Source organism: Danaus plexippus, chromosome 25 (genome assembly GCF_018135715.1).
Source record: "Danaus plexippus chromosome 25, MEX_DaPlex, whole genome shotgun sequence".
Lineage (NCBI taxonomy): Eukaryota > Metazoa > Arthropoda > Insecta > Lepidoptera > Nymphalidae > Danaus > Danaus plexippus.
In genome coordinates, this window is record NC_083553.1 from 3,131,894 (window position 1) to 3,150,081 (window position 18,188).

General features: G+C 35.0%; 1 protein-coding gene across 2 annotated transcripts; it reads right to left on the bottom strand.

Moving 5' to 3' along the window:
• Positions 1–679: 679 nt before the first annotated feature.
• LOC116775211 (ras-responsive element-binding protein 1-like) lies at positions 680–15,758 on the bottom strand. 2 transcript variants are annotated; one of them, XM_032668061.2, is made up of 6 exons: positions 15,517–15,758; positions 12,371–12,447; positions 3,871–6,550; positions 3,127–3,766; positions 2,780–2,973; positions 680–2,577 (listed from the first exon to the last, which is right to left on the bottom strand). In XM_032668061.2, exons 2-6 carry the CDS (start codon positions 12,426–12,428, stop codon positions 2,322–2,324), a joined length of 3,828 nt encoding a protein of 1,275 aa, XP_032523952.2. In that variant the 5' UTR covers positions 12,429–12,447; positions 15,517–15,758; the 3' UTR covers positions 680–2,321. The 2 variants fall into 2 exon arrangements, with proteins under 2 accessions (XP_032523952.2, XP_032523953.2); XM_032668062.2 differs by lacking the exon at positions 15,517–15,758 and adding an exon at positions 15,333–15,437.
• Positions 15,759–18,188: the final 2,430 nt, after the last annotated feature.

Genomic DNA, 18,188 nt, shown 5'->3' on the forward strand with positions numbered 1-18,188 from the left:
CCATTTTTTTATTTTTATTTCATCAAAAGTAAATTAAATTTTTAAAATTTCGCAAAAAGTTATAAAGTAAGATATATATTTGATTATTGTAGTAATTAATCTCATTAATGAAAAATTCTACAAATAATGTCATTAATATAATTGATTTATTTTTAAATATCATTTAACAAACCACAACTTTATATTTTCATATTATTTTTGTGACTGCGATAACTTCTATAATAATAATATAAAAATTAATTAGTTTTTGTGTCTAATTTTTAAAATTTATTTATTTGAATGTCAAGTACTTAAAAAAATCTTTATTCAAATTTATCATGTTTTAAATGCTGTATGTGAAGTTGTAGGAAAGGATATGTTTTTTCATTAAGCCTAATGAAAGTATATTTCTGGTAACACTGCCAAGAAATTTGTTCAAATATGTGAGAATTTATTAATGTTTTCACATATTTAGTATATTTATATTATTGAATAAGTTAAATATTTATTTATTTCCATAAAACTTATATTAAGGTAATAGATTTTGTACGTGTTCTATAGAAATATCAAGTAGTGACATCTGTGAGTGAATCACAGAGACTGTTGTCTAAGTGACATTATAATGTGAAATTGTAACCGTACAATATTTACAGCCCTATAAATAAAGTATTTTTTATGTGTAAAAATAAGAGACCATGAATATAAGAAGCAATATTTCTTTATTAATCCACCATAATGTATTTGACAAACGTTTTAAAAACGACACTCATATTGCAAAAAAGACAAGAGGCAAAAGTGAAGTGAATACGCTTATTATAATAATTATCAATATTAATATTATTATAATTAAACATGCATATAATGATGGTAAATTGTAATTTATTTAACAATAATATCTTAAATAATTTTTATATATTAACACACTACGTTTTGAAAGGCCCAAGCGGTGTTGCCACATCTTATGACATAATAAAATAAACTTACATCATTAATATAATACTAAATAAGTACTAATCGTAATTATATCTAAAATATTTAAATAACATTCACAGAAACAAAGCACAAGTTACAAATTCAACATCCACAACAAGCAACTAATTTTACATACTACCATCGGATATCATATAATTACAATATAAAAAAAATTTCCAATTCCTTTAACTATAATTGACATTAAGCAGGAATTTGTCTATTAGCAACACTAAATTATAAAATATTCACACAAATATATTATATTCTTCAATTAAAAGCTTAAGTGATATATAATTTTCACTCTAATTAATAAATAATATTGCTTATGCAGGGGAATCCTTATATATAATATATTTTTTTTTATTTGGTATATAATCTGCACATTTACTATACAAAGCAAATCCAACTTAGGTATATTCTAGCGTATGATTCGTCGATCCGTTAAGGAGACTGAATGTTACTAACTAACTTACACTAACGAGTTTTGAACCCAATGCACCGAAACAAATCGAAATAAAATATATAGATATATATATTTAAATATCAAACAAATATTACCTCACCGGTAAACGAGAGTCCACCAACTTTGGTACGAACTATAAGAATAACAGAGATCCTATTTCTTAAAATAAAAATAAAAAATTAAATTATAAATAAGAAATGCCATAATTTTGAGCAAACAAAAGTCACCGAGAAGGCGAATAAAATATATTTACAAATAGTGTTGAAAAGATATGAGACGTGAGAGGATAGAAAGATTAAGATTTAAGACGGCCTTATCATGTAAAATATTAAAAACTATATTAAAGTTAGCACGCATCATTGGTAGGACACCATATATACGGAACACCCTATATAACACGAACATCAATGGATCCGCGAACTGATATTTGGTTGTAGTGAAGTTTAAGAGATATTGACTAGAGAATTTTGGATTTGACATCATATTTGGCTGTGATTCACAACTGTTGAATGGGGAAGTGTAAGGAATGCGACTAGATGGAAATGCAAACGTGTTGAGTCAGCTAACAACTATCCTATACGATAACAGTAACCTACACGTAACACCACAAAAAAGTTAGTGTACTTGTAAAACTGGCACTAAATACATTCGTTGATAACACCCACGATAAAAACTATACACGACATAAGGCAGGACAGGACGGTATTATACACTAAGGCAGCGAAAGGCACCTGCGTAATATATATAACGTATAAGCTATTCGTTGGTAGATGGCGCTAGAAGTATAAGCTTAAAAGTACATCTACTCGTTGGTAGATGGCGTTGTACGGGATTGCGTCGACGCAAGCTTTAGTCCTCGCGGCGCTAGTATGAGCCTAGCGGGCGTCACGAGGACTAATGCGTACTCTCATTTGTTCACGCCAAGGAATTTGGCAGCTTCATCCGCTGATGAGAGCAGCTTGTTGATGATGGTCTTGTCCGGTATCCCGAGTAGTTTCCCGATGAGATCTCCGCCATTTTCCGCGTCGTTCTCGTTCTCCGAGGAATATTTGCGCGATGTCATTTCTATTTTGAGTTTCTTGTCCGCAGCCGGCGGGGAGTTATTGTTGTTGACGTTGCTGGGGACCTCGTTACCAGAACCCTCTTCATCGTGGTAGCGGTATCTATAAAGGAAACGAGATTTAAACAATTAATTTGTATACGAGTATATTTTTGCCATCGAAATATTATTGGGAAGGATAATAACCATTTCTAGGCCGCTTAAGAAAAATCAGATTGTATTTGACTGGATTGCGATAATTAATAAAGTATATAGGGACTGTACAAAATTTTTAGAGTAGAATCAAAATAATACTATGAACCCACCCATTGTCCCTGGGCGAGTCTTCATCGTCACTATCCTCCCTGTGTTTCTTCCTGTGTCTCAGCATGCTGTGTTTCAGCGTGAACCGTCTCCGGCACAGGTCGCAGGCGAAGGGTCTCTCTCCAGAATGAGTCCGCATGTGACGACGCAGGTCCTCCGCCGACCAAAAACGACGAACACAGAACGCACACACGACCTGCAATCAACGTGTTACTGACAATATGGAAACCACTACACATGGGTCACAGAGTCATTACTAACAAGAATATCGCAACATTTCTCATGGATATAATATCTTTAATATTAAAAAATCGATATTTCGTTAGATCCCATAGTATTTGCAACCTACCTTTCTGTTGGCGTGATCTGGGAACTTCCCCTTCTCATCGTCGTCGGCGCTTTCACTGCGATCGCTGACGGCGTCTAGAGCTCCCTTGCTCACAAGCTGTTCGTACTCCGCGGCGTGGACTGATGCCAAGTGTGTTAGGGCTCCGGACCGGTCCCCGAACGACGCTTCGCAGAGGTGACACTTGAAAACTAGGCTTCCATCAACATCTTCCACTTCAGGGTTTGGTGAATTCGGCTGTGACTCGGCCGTCCCGTGCCGAGAAGACATGTGTTTCTTCAATGTCTCCATAGAGGAGAACGTGCTGGTGGGACAGGACGCACATTTAAAAGGCCTCTCAGGTACAGATCTGCTTTCGTTGTTTTGAGGTGTTATGGTGTCCGGAATGGGTTCGGCGAGAATAGCTTTGGCTGAGCCCCCATGCTTCCTGAGTAAGTGGCGGTCGCAGTTGGATTTCGTTGTAAATAGAAGGGGGCAATGAGGACATTTGAAAGGTTTCTGTCCCGTGTGTGTCAGAACATGGCGTCGGAGGGATGAGGACCACGGGAACTTGCGGTGGCAGTACGGGCAGGAGACGCGGTTGGGTGCTAGACTGTAAGCGGATTTCTTCTTTGGAGGCTGCGTTCCAGTGTCGGATTCAGATCTGTAATAACATTGAAGAATTAGCATTTGTGTATTTTCTATATTAATGGTTAGAACTTATAAAGTAGTTATAGATTTTTTCAGGTGGTTAAAAATTCAACATACTTATTTTCATCGCTTCCCGAATTGTTTCCCTCACTGGTGGAAGCCACGAGACCTTCCTCATCTTCTTCTTCGTCACTGCGAGTTGGAACAACTGGTATGGCATCTTGAGTTGGTAGAAGATCTGCGTTAGCTTCGACCTTGTCAGTTGTGATTGGGGCGACCGGTTTGTTAATAAGATTTCCAGCTATTTTGAGATCAAAATCCTTATGCATTTCTTGCTGACACGAGGCCATGAGAATTTCAGCTGCAGCTCTCCGAGCGGCCGTGTGCTCCTCGGGCTTGCGGTCTTCAGGTTCCTCGTCGATGACCAAGGTGTCGTCCTCGTCCTCTTCGTTGTCTGCTACTTCATCCGAATCTCTTCGAACAGGAGAGCGATCTGCCTGCAAGGGTCTCTCCAAGTGACGAGCGAGTAAGGCATATTTTACACGATCGGCTAGAGTGTCTGTTGTAGGATACGGCGGGGGTGCTCTTGGCGATGGACGTCTGACGCTCCAGTGTTGAGGATGCTGTTGTTTGACGTGCCGTTCCATATTTGAGCGCAGTGTGAACCGAGCGGAACACTGAGAGCAGGAGAAAGGTCTTTCAGTCCGGTATCGCCTTTGCTTTTGTTTCGGCATAAGAACGCCATTTTTTATTACCATCTTAACGGAATCGTTTTGTGTTACTAATGGGTTACTCAACGGACGGGGAGATTCAGCATGGGGAGGGGGAGTCGGAGTCGAGGCTACTGGGATAGGTTTAACTTCCTCTTCCTCTGGCTCCTGTTTGAGCTGAGCTTCAGTATCGTCCACTAATCTCCCACCAGACATACTTAGACCTCTAAATATTTCTTTGTGAATACGCTGCTTGATTTCAGTTATTTCTTGCGAATCTGTTGGGTGGGGAAAAAAAGAAGTTTGGAGAAAGTATGGGTTTATGGGGAATGACGACGGTATCGGCAAACCAGGCAAGCCTGGTACTGCACTGGCGTAGAGCTGAGAAAGTTGGGTGGCGTAATAAGCTGGATCGATTTTCGGTAGAGAGGTTTCGAAAAGTCTTTGTTGAGCTAGAAGAAGCCTTGTCTTTTCGAAAGCAGATGCAGCGGCGGATGCAGCAGCGGATGCAGACGAATTATCGAAGGCAGAGCGAGGTGTTGTCTTTGTTTCGTCATCGTCTACATCGCGTTTTTTCTTACTGAGATCTAAAACATCGCAGTTGTTGTTGTCGCTCGTACTGAGGTCTACTGGTGCTTCTTCGCTGTACGCTTCGGACTGTATGTCGTTTGGTTTAAATGTTAACTCTGGAGTCCTAAATTCAGGAATTTGGGTCAATTGGCCGATCCCTTTGACTTTTATTCTTGGCATGGGCTGCTCAGGTTCTCTTGGGGTTAAAGTAGGTGTTTCAGGTAAAGGCTTAGTCAAAGAAGTAACAGGGTGTCGATCGGTGATGAAACTGGGATTAAAGTGAGTTAGGGGAGTGTTACGTCCAGATGATTCATTGCGTCTATCAACCTCCGGCGTGTGGAAGGCCAAGGACCTTTTGACCTCCTCACGAGCGAGCTTTGAATTGACCTCATCATTGTTGGGGTCTTCAGATGGATGATAAATGATAGACCGCTTCACGTCTTCTCTCGTAATCTTTGCATGACGGTTTCTTAGATGTCGTTCGCAGTTAGCCTTTGTTGTGAAGGCGTAGTTGCACACAGCGCACTCGTATGGTCTGTCTCCGTTATGAGTACGCATATGCCTAACAAGAGCTGCTTTGTCCAGGGATGCATGCGGGCACATATTACATTGATATGGCCCTGGGCCGGTTCCACTCAGATGAACCCGATTGTGTCCCTTTAAAGCTCTAAGATTTGGGAATTTTGCGGGACACAATCGACAAGGGAATTCTCCACGGAGCTTCATTCTCCTGAACTCAGCAGCGAAATTATCCTGAGTCTCCTCTTGTTCCCGTTCCTTAACGACTGTGTCCGGAGGTGTTAGGACCGAACTTTCTAAAGCTACACGACTACCCGTAAGTCTTTCTAGGAGACTTCCAGCAGATGTTACATTCAGTATTGATTGAATATCAGCCAAGTCTCTTGCGGCATCGATAGGTCTAATTCCATTAGCGAGGTGGGTTTCGTCAAACTTTGGTGTGAAGCGATCCATAGGTGGGGTTAACGTCCCGGGTATACCGAAGGACCTGTTCCTTAAATCCAGCTTAGCGAAGAACTCTCTGCGATCCCGGTCGGGGCTGGATATTCTTGTCGACCCGCCGCATGTCTTCCTGTGAATATCCAAGATTTGCCCCGTGGGGAACTCGCGGGAGCAGTGATCACACCGCAGCCCCTCTGCTATGTGAGGGTGTATGATATCTTGGAACTTTTTGCTGGAATAATCTATATAATCGTCGAATCCGGATCTGTTGTCGTCTCCGTGAGCTGTAAATCGGTGAAGATCGAAAGCGTTTATGGAGTCGAAACGCTGCAGGCATTTCCGGCACTCGAAGCGAGCTGTCCTTTTGTCCAAGGGTATGGGGGACGGAGACGATGAGGCCATCCTCTTGCGCGCTCTCCTGCAGTCATCTTCTTCGCTTCTATCGCTCCTGTTGTCGCTGTCTATGCTGGTGGTGCGCGTGGCGCGCGATTCCTGTTCTATCTTCATTTCTTTCTCACTTTCAACTTTGGCCTCGACGATGACTTCTGTTTTGATTTCTGTAAAAACAAAGGAACGAGTCAAACCGACGCACATGTTTGAATAACTGGGACTTTCATTTTACTATTCCAAGAAAACTCCACAATAGATGAGTCATAGTCGCTTGTACTAATGTATTTTATTAGAATTATATAATAAGATGTCGGTTATTGTGAATCAGTTCCGACAATCGGTTAATAGATTGAAAAAAAATTATGATCCAAAACGTGATTGTAAGCGATTGACGTCTTTAATTAATTAAGAAACATAATAATATTTTTTAAGTATAGACATTGCGGTGTTTCGTGCTGTAAGGGTCAATATCCTGCAGCTATGTGCAGACCGCACAGTGAATCAGCCATTGTCTCAAGTACAGACACAAGACACGTCTTAATATTCAGAAAGGTCGACAGCAATCCGTCTCTCAGGTCTTAAATATGATCGAATCTTTATATACATAATATGTGTTCGTAGATAACACCGTCAGCCGATCACCGGTTGGCCCGAGGAAAATCAATACTACCCAGACGCCATTTTATAGATGACGTGTTGGTTCGTTTTAAAATCTTATCAAGATAATACATATAACATATATTATCAATAATATCCGCCGAGGGAAATACCTAATGTTATATATGATATAAATTTAATTATATTGTAAAATGATCAACAAGACAAAGTGACGTCAGAGTGATTATTTTTGATGGAAGTGAATGGATAATATATGAAAGAAATTTTACAATTTTAATTTTATTTAAATCTTATAATTAATGTTAATAAATATACAGAGCTGTATAAGTTTTTCATGTTGTCTCGAATTACGATGACGCACATTATATATATACATATATGTGAAAACAACAAACTAAGGCTCATTCACGTGAAAAACATCCGGTAAACGATCAGGTTACATTACGAAATAAAATTACGGATATAGAGGAATAATACATTGGAAGGAATTGAGAGGAATTTTAAGATTACGAGATACAAGAAGCGTCTTCAATCTATTGTACCTATATGTTACGGTATTAACATAAACGTGCAGACGCAAGCATGTATGTGTGTATGTTTGTTACTATTATACGCAAAAACTAATACATTTAATGAATCATTACAAACGACATACCTCATTCATCATAATAACAATAAGGCTATAATTTACCTACAAATAAGATTTATATGTCGCCTGAAATAGTATATAGATGGCGTTGCCGGTTGCTAACAAATATCTTTAAAGGACCACTTAGTTCATATTAAAACCAAATTCGGAAGACGAGAACACAATCAGAATCGATACAGCAAGTGAATAATAAAGAGTAAAATCGCATGTAAAACTTTGCTACAGATAAAAAAATACATATTGAATTCAGTATATACTCTGTTTGTGTAACGGACACGTTTGATAGGTTTTTAAAATGTATCTTCATTTTATTTTTTATGTAATAAAATGAATTTACCTGATTGTGTGTTTTACGATTCCTAAGAATTTGTAATCACATTCTGATGCAATCCGATATTGGTACATTCCTTTTATCTATATACAACAGTTATTTTGTTAAAACGTTGAAAGTTTTTAATCAGTTATAATTAATCACAGAATAATTTTTTTTCTACGGTTTCTATTGATTTTTTTTCATCATATTAGGGGGTACATTTTTAGTTTGTATAAAAAAAAATATTATCTTTATAATTTTTCGTATTGACGATTATTAAAAAAAAAATCTTTTCTGACGTATTCCCACTTCCTTGCAGCGTCTCTCATTGTAAGTCTCAGTCTTTCTCTACTAAATCTTAGTCTTACTTAGTTTGATCGCGTCTAGAATGAGGTCTAAAAGAATATGCTTGCTCTGACCAACACTAACAGCGAACAGGTTTAAAGTAACAAACTAATCTTTATATTATATACCTATATTTGAATGTCTGTGAATATAACGCCAGTCAGGGTATTTCGTATGTACTTGTTTCCTTGTATTAACGAAATGACTCTTTTTGAGAACGCATTTCTGCATTGCGACTTTTATATTACTCAGAAATTAAGTCTTTTGTTCTTTTAACTTATCTCTGTCTCTCGACGAGAATATTATCGAAAATTATTGCTCAAACGTTATTAAACCCGCTGATATCATTATCTAAGAAAAACAATTTCATATACCTTCTGAAGAATAACAATTATATATATATATAAGTAATATATTTTTCATACTAGTATTATGAATGGGAAAGTCTTCGTTACGTTTTCACTCCTGAATGCATAAAACAATTTAAATTAAGTTTTGGTATGCAAATAGATAAGACCTAAGAAAATAAAAATCTATACCTCAATTGACAACCTCAAAAAGGTTTGTTCGCTAAAAACTGTCAATTTCAGCTGTCAATAATGTTATCGTTTCATTTTGTATCTGTCCTATACAACCTCCTTCGGTGAGGAACAATCTCAAGTAGAAATCATGCACGCCATCGAAATTCGAGTTCACCCAAGTTCATAGTGAAAATGTGACATACATAGCACCATGACTTCCTCTACCCCGCTTATACGGAATTTAAATCGTACCCGCCGGCCGGCTGCGAGCGATTCTAGAACTTATCCCATTGAAATAGAGCCCCCGTTATGATAACGGTAGCTGCATATTATAATTTGATTGATATGGCCGGGACGTAACGAATACCGCTCGCCACTGTACGGTATTGAATCTCGAGTCCTAGAATGTTACACCGGCTATTGATATTGAGCAATAATTATATTATATTATACAAACATAAGATGCATAATCCTATGGCGGAATTCATTTGATTCAACCCGAATTCCATTTTTGAAAATCTGAAATGTTTAAATATTAAGGATTTGTGATTATAATGTGCGATATATTCCAGGTAATAAAAATATAATCATATGACTGTATGATTGTAATAAGAATTCGATTTTTAAAAATGTTGCCTATTTTCTATATGAAATATTATAGACAGATTAAAAGAAGTGAAGTGATTTGTATTACACAGATTAAAAATGAAATAATAATATTCTTTATTTAATATGACGTTTTGTTTAATACGTTCAGCGGCCATATTGTTATAATAAATGCGAGTCAGGATCGGTCCTTCCGCGACAATTTAACGGTCTTGCTCTTGAAACTTTCTGTTATTTACGGTACCAGATTATATCAAAATGTAAATTTAATTTTAATTAAATATCGCTTACTGTCTATATATAGCTGACTAAGAAGATTTAATACATTCATTAGTTGCTTTACCTAAGTACGATGTCACTATCAACTTTACACCTACAGTTTGAAGTCCATAACAACAATGAAGTTTCAAAAAAGTTCTATACACCACGTTATTAAATAATCAAAATATACATGATGTTTTTAATTTGTAATTAGCAATTTACAGCACGAGCAGGATAATCTCAACCTGTATGTATGTAAGGTTCATCAATGGACAGCTTTCTCCGAACGGAAAAGTACCAATTAGCATCTACGAGAAACGCTAACGTATGGCCGGGAGATGGCGCTGACTGTACGTGGACGACATACACGAACAACACCTGGCAGGGATATTTATACGTAATACTTTTATAAAAGATAAATTATCTTTTATAATCTTTTATATATGTTTCAATTTCTCCCCTAAAATAATGTTAATCTTTCGGTAGATTATAGTTATGTACTTAAATACAAAATGCATGTCAAATTTCTGTCAAACTATCTCAATAGAAGAATTTTTAAGGGAAATGATTGCTCTATTAAGACAGTAACTCTCATCTCATAACACAAGAATTATTTTTCTTACTAATGTCAAAAATCTTTCAAATTGATGTACCTCTTATATTTTTTCTAAATTATTTCTAACTATATTAATAGATTTTAAATCTTATTGAAATAAACACAGCCTTAACCGTATGATTCAGAAATTTTATCTTATCTTGACAGATAATGTGAGCCCACAATAAGTACGGTCCAATTGTCCGTATATGAAAATGGACCGGATATTATTATCGATTCACAGTTACACGGCGCGTCACTATATGTGAGGCACATCACTGAAATATGTCGATATATCTCGCGTTGTTTACACTGAGATCCTGTGAGCACAGCTGGCTGTTGTTCATCTGCGCAAACTAACTATTGTCTTAGAGTTTAATGATGTTCATATATACGAGAGTTACATTCAAAACTTCATTCATTCGTTTATACGCTTTTTATATCTCACATATAATTACGTTAAATGAAATAAATTATTTTTATCGAATTTTAAAACAAACTCGTTATGTCCATATTCTTTATATTTACATTTAGACGTTCCAAGTACGCTACTAATATTCCAGATGTGACGTCATTGACGAGGTGATCTATGACGTCATCATTAAGGGCCGGCGCAACTGAGACGTCGTCTTGCTTTTTAGAACAAGTTAAAGTTACCTTAACGGACGTATGTTAGTCATACGTAAGTATAACTCAGGGTTTTGCTGATGAAAACGTTGGAACCGTCCGTTTGAAGTAAAAAGCGGAAACTAGCACTAGGGCCATTTCTTGTTTGTCGTATCAGTGGTGAGTATAGAGCAACCTTGTGTTGTACTTGCGTGTAAGTGTTCACTTATTGAATATACTTCCCTGTTGATAGTATACTTAAATATAGACGCTGAACATCGTATGATAGTAGAGATGTGTCATATCATATAATGTTAATCATTGTATGTGTGTGAGTTTATCATTAATTTGCCAGGATAAATATTACTATTTGATTAAAATTTTATATAAAACATCTTGAGTAATTTTGTGCCCAGTAATTTTAATTACTTTCGCATCTACATTGAAGCTTACTGACTGAAATTAACACAGACAAACCAATATACATATATAATTCGTTATTAAATTTAATAGCACATGTATGTTAGTTGAAAGAAAATTTTCGCTTAAATTTACCATGAAAAAAATAATTAGCGAACTTGTGTCGAGATAAGATTTTTTTTATTATCATTATAACTTTTAAGTACATCCAATGATAAGAACAAAGAAAAACATGTAACATTAATTGTTTAATATATAATAAACTATACCTATGCGTACCTCGCCATTGGCTGGCGGCACATTAAACAAGTTATGCTCGGAGATATTCAAATAATCACCAAGGTTCACTTCATACAATAGTTTTAATGACGTTACGAATAAAGCTTTATTATGTTACGAGGAGTTTTGTCATATTCTAGACTTGCATAATTTGAAACTATTAAAAAATACATTAAGAGAAATACGTTGGTATAACTTAACAGACGGACGACATAATAGAAATCTTAAAACCGTAATATATATATATGAAGTTCTGAACAAAAAGTTTGTATATGTTTATTTTATAATGTAGTGTTATTTTAATATAGTATATATAGTCTGTTTGGTGTGGGTAGTTCGAGTGTCGTGTTGTGAGCACGCGCCTCCATATAATGGCCAGTAGTCAAGTTACCTCGCCGTCGATAGCACGCGTCATTCGAGACGATTATTACAGAGATCAGGTCCGCATCCTGTCAGATGATTCTTATTAAGCATTGTTGTGTACAGATTTTCTTGTTCATTAAAATGTCTAGCGATAAAAAAAAAATTATCGAATATTTTGCGAGATTTGTTTGTGAAATAATCTATGGTTTTTATACTTAATTCTAGTACGATTGTTACACTACATAACAAAACACTGTCTAGTTATTTAGTTGATATGTTCTGTATGATATTAGAGTATTAATTTGAAAATCGAATAGGTATTTGACTGTTTAAATTTAGAAATTGGAATGTATGTAGTATGTATGTGTGCATGTTTGTGTGTGTGTGTGTGTATGTATATGTATAACTCACGTTGTGAAGCTGGTGGTTCTGCCGCAGGAGGCGCGGGCGCAGTGGCGGCTCCCTGCATGGCCCGCTACGGCCCACGTCTGAGATGAGAAACATCGTTTAATAAGTTTACGAGAAAAACACAACATAGAATGTATGCTTTGTTACAATTTAAAAGCTTTCACATTGAAACCAATCACCCGATTCATGGAACATTCAGATTTTAAATAAAATTTTGAATACGCTACTGACAGCACATTGGTTTTATATTTAGAAATATTAGCTAGTGACTACCCGCGATCTCCGCGGATTTTTTAATATGTTAACAAAGGTTTTTTACGTGTGTAAAAATCACTGAAAACATTGGTCCTATGAAAGATTTAGTAAATTAAATTGTTATTTATAAATTAGTTTAGAAAATCAAATTGGCTGTTTATTATTCATAGATACTTTTATTTGTCGTCGTACTAATTTATCGACACCCCGACAGAGCGATTAAAAATATTTTTTAGTATATTAATGATAGTTAAATCATCTCATTTACGAGAGGTGTTAATCTTGATAATAATGTCTGTCTGTTTGTCATCTTTTTTTATATATGTACTTTACCGATACAAACAATCTAATGAGATAGTGCTCGACTTTGTGTCGGACATTTGACTTTGTTTTTATATGAAATAGATTTAAATCTTTAAACATTTATGTCCTTTTTTGTATGTAGAATTATATATGTGCTATATGAATATAATATATTTTGAATATGTTTGTTTGTTTGTTAAGAATATGGAAAAAGGCTTATAGTACAATATACCTATAGAACAAATTTATTGAAATTTACCTAAACTTAACAATAAAAATGATAATAATAAAAATATCTATATATTTTTCGTATTCAAGATGGACTTGTTAGAATAATTAATAATAGTATTATAGTAAAGAAATTAATTGATTCATTAATTGGCGTAAACACGTACAAAACACGTACTAAGGGTATCGACAATCGACATTACAACCATCTAGATTTTAACAACTAATAGTTTTTGCCGTTAGACATGTTAAAATATAAATGTCACATAAAAAAATGCTTTAATTAAATAAATATTCCATAATAAGACAAACTTATTTTTTATAGATCAGAGAACAAGAGAATCTTTTAGGTTTTTTTTTTACATCACAGTTTAATTAAATTCCATAAAGATGATAAGGAACTTTAATGTATTACACTGAATTACGTTTAATATAATGCACCAATAATTGTGGATTGGCTCAATAATTCCATGGGATGCAGAAACGAAGACAGTCAAGAAGCTTGTATGTAGCTATACAAACTGCCGTTACAATTAACACCTATATATATTAACTAACCGACACCCGCGACTTCGCCTGATCTGTATTAAATATTACTCCATTTGATACGCTAATAATATCTTTAACACGAAAGTATATAAGATATAATTGAAAAGCAATAAACATATTGAATTATCCAACCTCTTATAGGTATACGCGAAAAAATCCCCACGTTATTATTTATATAAAAATAAAAAAAATATATGCACGTATTATTAAATTATTTAACATGTTTAATTTGTAACATGTTCAACACTATTTCGAGATTTTCATTAAAATTCGATATAAAGAATCGTCTTACTTGGGTTTCGCAAATAACAAAGGCGTCGGCACCTTTGATTTGTACACGGAATAATGAGTGACAACTGATATCTGTGGGTGATGAGCGAGGCTTTACTCGTATATTAGCGTTGGAAATTACAAAAACTAAGTTTGTAGGAAAAAACCGGATCGCATATATAGGCAATGATAATTAATCCATCAGATAGTTTTAAATACAGACAGTTATATGTTAATAAATATGTTCTAAGTTTATATCGATTGAATTTTCTTATTCTTATAATAATAGCGACATATTATTATTGGATCGTGACACAAAAAATAACGAAATCGTTAAAACTATCGAGTTATATACGAAATACGTGACCCTTAGTTATCATTCCGCAGTTAGTTTAAGTATATTTGAATATTCATATACTTGTGTGGTTAATATGAGTGTTATTGTGTTTATTGTAATAGATCCCATGTTGAGCAACGGTGACTTATGACGCAACGCGGATGGGTTACCATCATCGTGATTAAAACTCAATTTTCATATTATAAATCTAGAATCTAAATAATTACACTTGCAACTGTCATTTTATGTATTAAACTACCTTCGGATATTTTTAAAGAGAAAAAAATGTATTATCTAAGGACGCGTTAGAAAGTTATTGATAAACTATTGAGAATATATTAGAAATTAAAGATGGCTGTCGCAATTAAAAATATTATAAATAATATTAAAAAATCTCAAGTTGCAGATTATCAAATTATAGTTTGCGGTATGTGGAATACACATGAAAATGTTTCGTTTTATATTACAGAAAAACAGATTTGCGGTATTAAAATGAAATAAAATTATTAACTGTTTTATAAAGACATTAATAGGTTTAACTTAATACGACAGGAATGGATATATCAAAATCACTGTATTTATTTAAAACCAACAAGAATCTAATAGGATAAAGATTTTTAAATAAAATTCGTTAAACATTTATGTCGTGATGCTTTAACGTTCTTATTAATAAATAAATGCTGGACGCCATTTTTTTGATTTAATAACAAAATACATCAAATAATTTTGCATACTTACAAAGGATAAGTTATTAATTGATCGATTCTATTGAACTCATTACAAAGAAAACGATAACTATAAAAAAATCACACAAAAGGAAATGAAAGCTCCGACGGAAGAATTTTATTTGATTATAAAAATACACTTAAATTTCCGCAAACGTCTCAAATAATGCAACGAATAAGATTTATCGACAATCGAAACGTTAATATACGAAATCATTTTATTACTTACATAAAACAATATATTCAAACACATATATTAACAAAAAATGACTGATACATATAAAAAGAAAATAAATACCGGTGTTATGTATCGGAGGCATTTTAATTTTGATTGAACACTTTAAAGCGTATAGTCTCAAGATCATACGCGACAAAGCATTCCTCTGACGCGTCTAACACTGAGCCTACACGATTTAAAACAAGGAAAGCTGTAACAGGGCAATGGCTGTGATAATTTGCATTGTAATCTAATCGGTACTTACCCAATAGTGGATAATATTCAGATATCAGGAATAATTTCAACCAAGTCCAACCAACAAATCTTCGAGTCTCTCACTTAACTGTTTTTTTTTTTTCTCAAATCGGACACAGATCGAACAGTACGTTTAGCACGAATTATTGTTATGTTAAAGTCACTTAATGTTCAGCCGTGTTGGATGCGTCTCATCTTCCGCGCCGACGACAACCTCGCGCGGCGAGATGTCGTCTCCTTGTGATCGTGATGAGAGCACGCACTGTCGCTTGCTCTCGGGGGAGCAGAAGATGGCCGCCGATTGGTCGAGAGCGGCGAGCGTCGAACGACGCGCGGCGCGAGCGAGACGGCGCATACATCATGAGACGAGAGCGACCGAGATGGATATCATGTATCGTTTCGTACTCCTGATACAGATTGTCCGGCGGGCGAGTTTAGGTGTATCATTGAGAGTGCGTTATATTAATATGGAGATGCCATAATTATTGGTTCTGTATTATTGTTAACTTATTATCGTTTTATTAAGGTATTTATAATGGCGCTGTCACATCGATCGACGTCATCGAGCGATTCGAAATATTATAATATTTATTTGTTTCGTTTGAATAGTTAAATGTGCATTATAGTTACATAACATGTAGACGTAATTAATTATTGAGTTAACCGGGCGAACGTTTGTGATCGTTCTGCTTACTGCTAATGAGGTTAAAGTAGCTTTCCAATAAGATGATGCAAACTACTTATTACAAACCCATTACTATTAATTATATTGGATTTTTTTGGGACTCAGCCGGTTCATCTGTTAATGGTAATAATAATATTAAGTGATGTTCTTTTAGTTACTTATAAACGTGTGTCTTTGGGGGAGTTATATATTTTTTCTCCCATCCATCTCACACTTGACCTTCCGTAATCGGTCAAACGGTGTTGAGCAAATATGACGCCCTTTGATCTGTCAACACGTGGTCGAAGTAAATTCGTTGGTGACAAAAAATTCCAATTGATCTAATAAAACCGAATCATTTAACTGTCGGCCATAATCTTATATACTATTCACTTAATACATAGAATAATCCAAATCCTACAATAATCCCGAGAACGGTTGTTAAACTTCCGAGTTAAAAACAATTATATAATTTACAATCAAATAAGCCGTTGACTAAGCATCACAGGTATTAATCCACAGCGTTTAAAACTGCAAGCAAAGCTGCCGTCAAATAACAGTATATAAATATTATTACAATATAAGGAGTTTTGCTGACGATAAAACGTAATATAAAATTATCACTCGCCCTGACATTAATCTAAATAATCGAGTCGTCTCTATATCCTTTTCCCAAAAAAAAAAGAAAAAACAATATAAACGACTGTAAATACCTTTTATCTTTCCAGAGCGAGGGTTTATCGTCAGATGTTACTTAACGGTTCCGAAGATAGCGCAAAGGTGTATTGAAAAGTATAATTATTATCTGATATGGTGTATTGAGTAAATAACTAATGTGTACACGTTCCTAGGAAGAGATATCATCTTTGCTCTTCAGTATCTATTAGGGTCGCGCTGGTAATTATTGGGGTATTTGTCTGACATCGATTTATTTCAAGCTCGTATTTGACGCGAACATTAACAAGTCAACCGATTATTCACATATGGAAATCTAACAGGAACAAGTCTTTGATATCATTTATTAATCATTGATCGTAAGTAAGAATAAGGTATCAATTGATTGCTATCAAACATGAAAACATTTTTTTGACACTATTTGTAAAGGCACAATATTTTTTATTCCTACCATACACTATAGACGTGGTGTTTATATTGATATATAATGCACAATTAGGGATAGTTGAAAAAATCTACTTACGACGTTACCAAAGAATAGGTTCGTAACCTAAATAATCAAACTACCGATGGTATATTATAGAGAAAAAAAAACAGAATCAAAGTCGTTAGGAAAACAATAAAATAATAAAATATATATTAATCGATGATGTATATCTAATCACGTTCTCGTGCCAAATCGCGGAAACCGTGCGAAATTCATTCACAAACCGGCAGCGACATTTACAAACATGGCCGACAACGGAAAAAATAGACGGACGGGATGTAGATGTTTAGTTTACAAAATATAAGGTGATTGGAGATAAACTCCGCTAGATTATAGAACATAGTAATAATATTTGATATTCACTACGACACGTAACACACCTCGGATGTACTTTGAAACAAGTTCATGGAAATGTTGAATCAAAAAAAAAAACAAAGCTATCTCGTTTTAACTGAAACTTCGTTACATTAGGACATGTCTTAATAATAAAAATCGTTTTCTCATTCACGTAATAGTTTCTCGCATGTTGGACGTGTATCGTAATGCACGACAGTATGATGTTTTTTCTCAATGAGGACGGCGGTAACTGACACTGGACGGTATGCAACAGAAAAAACACGAGATACCTAGCTTCCGCTATGTTCGCGTGATGAAAATGATGTATGGTCAAACTTTCCTTCACTTTCGTTGGAGAATAAATTCGTTTTTCCTATTTCATTGTCCTTCCTTGTTCGTACGTATGTTAATCTGAATGTCGAGTGACAATTGTTTTGGAGTTTGAATCGGCCCTCTCTTAAACTCGGGACGGCTGGATAGCTTGGTGAAACATTTTATTACGCCGATTTACTTCTGAGAA